The sequence below is a fragment of the Bombus flavifrons genome, chromosome 3 (genome assembly GCF_040668555.2).
Source record: "Bombus flavifrons isolate JBK064 chromosome 3, iyBomFlav1_principal, whole genome shotgun sequence".
NCBI lineage: Eukaryota > Metazoa > Arthropoda > Insecta > Hymenoptera > Apidae > Bombus > Bombus flavifrons.
This window is the reverse complement of record NC_138444.1, coordinates 5,590,877-5,599,235: the sequence shown is the minus strand read 5'-3', so window position 1 is coordinate 5,599,235 and position 8,359 is coordinate 5,590,877. Positions and strand designations below refer to the sequence as shown.

General features: G+C 34.9%; 2 protein-coding genes across 3 annotated transcripts in view; one reads left to right on the top strand and one right to left on the bottom strand.

Moving 5' to 3' along the window:
- Window positions 1-1,021: 1,021 nt before the first annotated feature.
- Window positions 1,022-8,359, bottom strand: part of RpS17 (ribosomal protein S17) — a 63,276-nt gene continuing 55,938 nt past the window's right edge. The window contains exons 1-3 of one of the 2 annotated variants that reach the window (XM_069110223.1): window positions 1,897-2,053; window positions 1,471-1,622; window positions 1,022-1,305 (exon numbers count right to left, since the gene is read on the bottom strand). In XM_069110223.1, the coding sequence (XP_068966324.1) occupies window positions 1,065-1,305; window positions 1,471-1,622; window positions 1,897-1,899 (396 nt within the window). In that variant the 5' untranslated portion in view covers window positions 1,900-2,053 and the 3' untranslated portion in view covers window positions 1,022-1,064. Of the gene's footprint in view, window positions 1,306-1,470; window positions 1,623-1,896; window positions 2,054-8,359 lie in introns of those variants that run through there. The other variant, XM_069110224.1, reaches the window with a different exon arrangement.
- Window positions 3,478-8,359, top strand: part of Fur2 (furin-like protease 2) — a 421,029-nt gene continuing 416,147 nt past the window's right edge. The window contains exon 1 of the mRNA XM_069110225.1: window positions 3,478-3,619. The gene's annotated coding sequence lies outside the window, so the exon portion shown is untranslated. The remainder of the gene's footprint in view (window positions 3,620-8,359) is intronic.

The window sequence follows — 8,359 nt, the reverse complement described above, 5'->3', positions numbered from 1 at the left end:
GTGCTAGGCTACCTAGCCTTGGATCGTGCTAGGTCGCGCAGCCTCTGAACAACTTGTCCAGGTCCGGCTCAACCGCGTGGGTGCCGTTGGAAGGGCGACGATGCATTTCATTGTCGCGTCGATGCAGTCGTGTGCATATTAAGCCCCGTTATCTCTTGCAAAATATTATATAAACTTCGAAGTAATAAACTTTATTCGATGCGGTACCTTGGCTTTTCGCAATTTGAGCTACGATATCGCTGATAAATACGATACGAGAGATAGGATTACTCAGCTTCTATGTTTGCGATTAAAATGACGAGCTTCGTGCAAGGGAAGGCAAAAATGGTTGATGTCGTTGAGAGTATGTATATATGCTTTAAATGCACTGTACATAACTTTGATATATAATTATAATTGGAGCGGGAAATCGATACCGTTGAACCTCCGCGATACTAACATTTTTTACTACTTCTGCTACTCTGAATATAACGTTACGATTATTTCTACCATATATAATTTAATGCAAAATAATAAATTGTTTAATATGAATTTGACAAATTGTTTGATCGAAATATTCGTTTTATGTGTAAAAATAATGTAAGAAGCAATTTAATATTAATATCTTTCAATAATGTTGTTAATTAAAATATTGGAAAAAGTAAACGATAAAGTTAATTTTAATAATAAGCTATTATAAATTATAATGTATATAACAGTACAGAACGAAGTTCGATTAAAATGGCCGACTTTTCACATTCTACCATTTACATATTTCAAAACCTAACATTAAAATTGATTTGTATCTTCTCTTTATAAATGGATATGAAATATGCTTCTATCAAAGTACAGATAATCAATTACATTAATTTTACCTTGTAGAATTTAATATATTTCTCAATATGTATTTTATTTTACAGTAGCCTGTTACTTACCATAAGGAAATCAATATATGAACACACTCGAAAGAATGACAGGTTTACATGTTAAAATCAGTTTGAGAATATAAAATTTTTAGAATGTCAGCTTGCAGTTTTATTCAAAAGTGCAATACTAACAATCTTATTTAATATAAACAAATAAATTTAAGAACGTCTGCTATATGGTGGTAGTTGGGATTGTGTGAGTTGAAGTCCTGGAATGTTGTTAAATCCAAGCATTTGTAACATTTCCTTGGTTTCTGGATCTACTTCGATAATATCGTGCTCCAATGCAGACACCTCAGGAACATAGTTGTCCCTGCGTTCTCTCTCTTCTTCTTGGAGTTTGATGGAAATACCACGTACTTGACTGTGCCTCAGACGCTTCATCAAGTGCGTGACAAATCTGTTTGGAATAATAGGATAAAGAAATTCAATAAAAAATTGAAATAGACTTAAATAAGAAATTAAATACACTACAGTATACAGGATAATAAATCCTACAAATTATGATTTAGTTTTTGGCATAAAAATGTTTTAACACAAAACATACACTTTTGTAAATACATACCCAGCGATTTTGTTTCGCAAAGATTTACTGGGGATAATAGCAATTTCTTCGCATATCCTTTTATTTGTATGAAAATCCATGGTCAATCGAGTATAGTATTTCTCGATGATCAGCTTCGCGGCCTTTTTGACCGTCTTTGTCCTGACGCGACTCTAAAATCATATTTATATTCCAATTCATGCTATTTAATCTATCTTGCACTTATTTAAAACAAAATATTGGAAAACACTCTAAACACATTCGTATAACCTCAAAATTTGTAACAAAAGATAACAATCTATTATAATACACTTTAACTGTAAATATTTCAACTTTTCAGTATAAAATAATTTATATGATGTTGCTAGATAATTTGTTTGTGTACTTGGTGACGGATTGCTACTGCCTTTCTAGATTTTTTTCTAGATTTTATCAAAATATACGTACCATGATGGATACCGTTCCAGCAAAGATGGAGAAAATGGAAGAGAGATGCTACCGCCACGAAGAACTATCAATACTAACGGCCAAATGGAGAATTAACGTGTTCACTCATAGCATTACGGTCGTGCATTGTCCACCACATATGGGGCGCTGATGTCGACTGGCCAAAACTATTTTAAGAAAGTAAAACATGTTGGAAATAATCAAGTGAATTTTTTATTATTTTTTGTAATTTGTATAATACTTTACAAGTAGGTACATATTACTTATTCATAAATAAATTTATTGATGTTCACTTTAGGGGACACAGAATTATGGCTTCGTGTCGTTTATTGTTTTGACTATTCTGCAGCAACGCCAGTGGTGGCAGATTAGAGAAACACAGATCGCCGCATCATTGTGACATTCTTGATCACGGGAGTTTTGGGACCTGTATATACGACCGTGGATCAATAGCTACACTAGGGACATCTAGAACTTACGTTGAGTCTATCTTCAGAAATTTTATTTACGTATTTGCAGAAGATAAGTAAAAAAATTAAATTAGAAAATTTGAAATTTGTACTCCAATTTTAAAATTAAATTTAAATAAGGTTAAAAAATAATATTCTAATAAGTTTTTACTTAAGAGATATAATATTTGTAATATTTTATATATTCTACAGAAGATAATGTAGGTAATTTAACTAAATAGATATTTATATAAATATTTAATTGTAATTGTAAATAGCTTTACAGTATGTAAATACAATATTGATTATATTAGTAAGTTCGAGTATTTTTACTTGTCAAAACGAAAGATTTTCTTTTCTATAAACAAAATCACGTTGCAATTGATTGCAGTAGGGTGGCACCACCACCCTTCATACAGTTCCTGCTCCAGTACAGACTGTCAGTGGCTCAAAACATGTCGTACATTGCGTTGTCGCGTCATGGAGTCATCATAAACGAGTCTTATTTGCTCTTTTCGCGAGTGACATCCAGTTTCTTCGAAACTACAAACGCTCCCGATTACCAAGTATCACCCAGTTTTAACCGAGCATTCATAAAATGTCAAAAAATCAAGAATGCCAGGTGACAAGTTGTGATGCGATGCGATAGTGGGGGCGAAGCATGGTGGCAGCACTGTGCCTTAAACGGAGCAGGAGCGAAGAGGGAGGGAAAGTAACAGAGATGTATAATGTTAGAGTGAGTGAAATAGAGTGATGAGAGTGAGATCATACCATATTGCTAACGCCGCAGTGCGAGAAAGACCGAAATTTCGCTCAGCAGCACACGACAGTCGGCGTTTGTCCGCGGAAGCGGGATAGTAAACGTTTAGCGAGAGTAAGAGACTTGATAGGAGAAGGAGGGTAGACTCGTGAGGGAGAGGCGACGAGTTTGTTTATCGCCTTGGTGAACGGCGAGAGCAGTCAGTGCGGTGCTACACTTGGCCTGTAGTGGTCGGAATGATCGGTGGATTGGTTTGAAAGTTCGGCCTCGTTCTTCTGACAATTTACTCCGAGTAGTGCGTGGGTGCCGTCGTGTTTTCCTTTCGCGCACATGTCAATGTCCATTTAACCTCGTCGCAGACCTCGTGCCGGAAGAACATGCCGCGAACCACTGCCAAAACATAGTCGTTTTCGTGCATATATCAAAGTTGGTGACATTTGTACCTTTCAAGCAACTCCGCTGAAATTTCACCATACTTCGTGGGAACCTAACGCCGCGTGATACCTAAACAGAGGTAAATGTATTTCTTATTAAAATGAAAAAAAGAATTGCGTTTGATGATTGACGTCGCGTGATTCACAGCTAACCTCTTTATATTGGCGTGTGTCTCCATTATATAGTTTTGTATATTATGGTCTATCCTCAACGACCAATTACGGGTCTCTTTCTGAGTCTTTGTTTCTATCAGCTGACATCTCGAGGTCCTCGTGTACCAGAGACTTTCTCTTCGTCAAACTCGTTCATGTTGTTCCCCGATTAAGCTAGTGCTTTTTTCCCTCGTTGGTTGAATTCTGGCGAGTAGAAGGCGGATTTTAACTGTCGATATTCTTTCGCGAATTTCTCCGTGAGCGGTAGGGTCGTTGATCTCGATTCTTTCACTTTCGTCGAAAATAGAGGCTGACCGTGATTCGCATGCGGAATGGTGCACGCGTTGCGCTCATAAGAGGAAAAAAAAGGCTGTGAAAGCAGCGTTGGCGTTTCGCGGAGCCACGCGCGCGTGTGTAATTCAGGCCAGTGCGAGTGGCGTGCGAAAAATGATTGTGGCCATGCGTGTGTGCAGGCTTGTATCGTATGCACGATGCGTCGCCAAAGAAATATCGCGGTGTCGCGTTCTAATCATGCGGGCTCGAAAAACCTTTTAGTTCCGATTAATGCTTCTCTCTGATCTTTTCTGACCCGAAACTAATTACGGTTTCGCGTTTCCTTCACAGAAATACAGTGGTTCACCAAGTATTCCAACATTTCTTTACGAATACGTGTGTTAGACAAAATATTTTCACATTTCATTAATGTGATGAAAATATATAGAAACAAGACAAATTTTGTAAATTTAATGTCTCTTCGTGCGGTATACTGCTCACTAAAGTTCAAAATTTACGAACAACGTTGGATTAGGTTAGTTTTTTCGATTCTTATAAGAACCAAGTTTTACTCAAGGCGTTATTTATTAACTCTATTTTGTACAGTCATCTTATTTTTTACTAAATATATTGCACATGTATGTTAAAAGTGCCAGAATTCAAAATAATTCAGTCTTATGTTAAAAAAGTCCGTCAAAATAGTATTTCAAGGACTAAGAAGAGAAAATTACAAAAGTAATATTGACCAATGTTTCCTACAGTCTTTTCTTTTTCTCAACATGATGTGTTTAGTAAATAATTTTCTCGTAAAATACCAAATAATTTTTCGCTTCTCTCGAAAAATTTTAAATATATGTACGATACGTTTGCAGTACATATCTACTTTTATACTTCTAAATTATACCGATACAATCATGACTCGTGACAGTCGTGTCTTTTATAGTGCTGATGAAATTTCAGAATGTTTCATATAACACACACACACACACACACACACATCAGACTTTTGTTTTAATATTTTCGTGAGCCACGGACGTATTACGGATTTTGTGATGATTTGCTCGAATACAAATTTTGTTTCTCTCTCCCGCGTCCCGGTTTGCGTGCAACCTCGTCTTCTCGAGAGCTTGCCACACTGGTGACAAAAAATTCCAGGCTGCTCTTTCCTGATCGAACGAGTTTCAACTTGCCACTGGTATATATGGTAATGGTATACCGTGTACACACGTATACAACGATCGTCGATATCTACCAGTTCTATTTTCTCGTTTTCCATTAGATTTCAAATTGGAGTATGTATGTTTACGGACGTGATTGGCTGCGACCTTGTGCGTGAAGCGTCGGTATTAAGAGCACTTTATTATCGGCTGCATAATGGGACGTACGGTTACTGTCGTTTGGAGATAATAGTTGTAAAATGATTTGCTCTATTGGTTGTATTAGATGATTTGAAATAATTAAACGTGTGGAATATATGTATAATGTATAATAATAAAGCCATATAGAATATGTCGAATTTATCATTATTATTACTAATTAATTGCTAGTTAATTACTTTTCCATACTATTCATTATGATAGTAAACGTATAGATGTGATGATTACCAAAGAAGTTGTATAATTTCTGATTTATCAAGATAATTCCTGTTTTTTAAAGTAAGCATTGAGGATAAAGATGTTATGCAAGGTTCGTAATATGTAAATTTACGGAAGAAGAGGATTTACTTTACATGAAGGTTGATTGTCTATGTAAATTTTGAACGTGATGTATTATAATTTGTAATATTTTTTATGAAATTATTTAATATATTTAACTGGTATTTCGAATTTTTGATTATGAAGTCATCGTTATTAACAATTGCTCTTTCGATAGCTAAATATATATTGTATGATAGATCAATAGCAAATATGATGTTGGTAGGTTAATTGTGATTAAATTTTCTAGTTAAACTTTGAAGTAATAAAAGGGCTAGAGTTGCAGGACGATAGTAAAAATATTGAAAATGGATATTTATTAGGTACAGAAAGACAAGTAGATTATGTAATGAAATCAGCTTCAGGCGATATCTATGTATAAATCTTAATTTCATGCATCTTCGATCGGATATGTTATTTCCGTATTTATTTCCACATAGCTGCGAGTAGAGTTTAACGATAATGACGGAATATTTCAGAGAAATCCACGAGCAAGGAAATAAACATCCTTTAACGTCTTAAGTCTTTGTCTAGATCGTTCGTTTAACTCATCCATTTGATTTCTCCTTATTTCGTGTATTCACGTTTCTTTATTTTACTATCCTCCTTCGAACGATAAGCTACTAAGCCGTATTTAAATGTGAATATCAATCAGCTCGAATAAAGTTACAATATCGTATATTATCGTTACGTAAGATATTTAGAATGTAATATAACGAGATATCTCGTATCAAAGAAATATAATTTAATACACCGCTAAGTTATTCCTCACTTGGTAAAGAAGAAGAGACGCAAATGTTGCAATGTCGATATTGTTCCATATGCGGCAAAAATCGCGTTTCCAGCAAGTCTACCTTTATCAGTGTTTTTCATTAACGTTTTTAAATTAATTGTTTTTAAATTGTTATTTTTTTAATAATCTTTTTGACAACTTACAGATGTTACTAAATAATTTCCCGTGAAAATCGTAACCTGTATCCGTTAAGAAAAATGGAAACCAAATTGGTATCAATCTTCAACAATAAAACGTTAAAATTCGCAAGCAATCGTCCTAGCAATTTTTGATGCAGTTTGCATATGCTAATGAAGTGTACGGATCGCCATTCGCGTATTCATTAGTGTAGTTGTCGCTAAACTGTCCGTCCTGTGTTTGTCCGATGTTGTCGTCATCAGCGTCTTCTTGGTGAGTACGCGTGTCATCGGTAATTGAATTCAGTACGCAAGACAGTTGTTCGCAGATGTACACAAACATGTTGTACAGGTTCTACCAAAACACATACACTGAAGAAGCGTTCAAGCGATAAATATTATTGTCGATATTTCAGGGTTTTTAGCATTGTGTAGACGATACACATTGATCGTCTAAATGATCTCTTACGATAATATTGACAATAATATTCCCAATAATATTCACAACAATATTGATCGTCTAAACGCTCTACGACGTTCATTGCTGTTTAGATCGTTATATTTAATTTCTATTAATAATATTTCCGGTAACAATCTGTAACAGTAAGTGTAACATTTAGACAACATTTTAACAACTGTATTGGAGAATGACAAATTATTTCGACGTCTAACAGCAAAGAAATATTAGTCCCTTTTAATGATATAAGACTTTTGTTTGTTATAGATCTGTCGTTATAGATCCTGTAAAGAACCAAACTTTTCGCCGTACCAAAAACTTCATTTTGTCTATGCCGTTTTACATCACATCATCTCCTCTTTCCAGTCGCATCATAAATTATACCTCGTTCTGTGTGCCTTGAAGAAAGAACTATTCAAGCGTCTGAATACTCAATATTCAAATCACGTCGGCCGGAGTTCGTGTGTCCCCAATTTAACCGCGTTTTCAATGCTTTGTAACAAAGTAAAATGAGCTCTTGAACTACAAACAGTTACATCTCCCTTCGTGCTGCGCATAAATATGATTAATTTTAACGAGAAACTAAATTTGTACAGTTTTCTAAAAAAAAAAAGAGAAAAGAACGAGATTTTTCTCTTAGAAAATTTTATTACACATTCTCGATATATTTTAAGGAAAATAGTACATTGACGTTTATTTTTTATTCATACTTGACATTCGAAGAGCATTCATTTTTAAACATCCTGTATAATATTATCTCTATTCATATTTTGTCGTGGTGTTATGACGCTTTGGGTGGCTTTTATTTTACACGTAACAGCACTCGTGGAATTGCAAATCTCATGCTTTCTACGGTCCTTGAACCATCGTAAGCATTCTCTCCCACTTTTTTGTCCTTGTGAGGCAACCAATATGTTGTTTAACACGTTCACTGTGGATTTCGGTTTCATTTGAAAACTGCTCGCAATTATATACGAGTGTAATATTCGATGTTTCGAAGATAAGCTACTTCCGGGGAAATGTTAGATATTCATTAAAAAGAACATCTAATCATCAGAGGATTTGAATTAACATCGAGTATTTTTATATTCATTCGCGAAAAAATAAAAACAAAACGCAAGTGTTTGGTAGGTGGCCCAAGATTTTTACACAGGATTGTATAAACTAGCCTAGGATGAATATGAAAATACTATGGCTCGTTAAATGCCGGAGGGTTAGAAGATTTTTCATCGTTCGTTTCTCCAACGATGATGAAATTCCTCTATAAAGCACAGTGTATGACAGGATGATATACATAGCGCTATAAAAGATAAATATGTGAGATAGAATACACG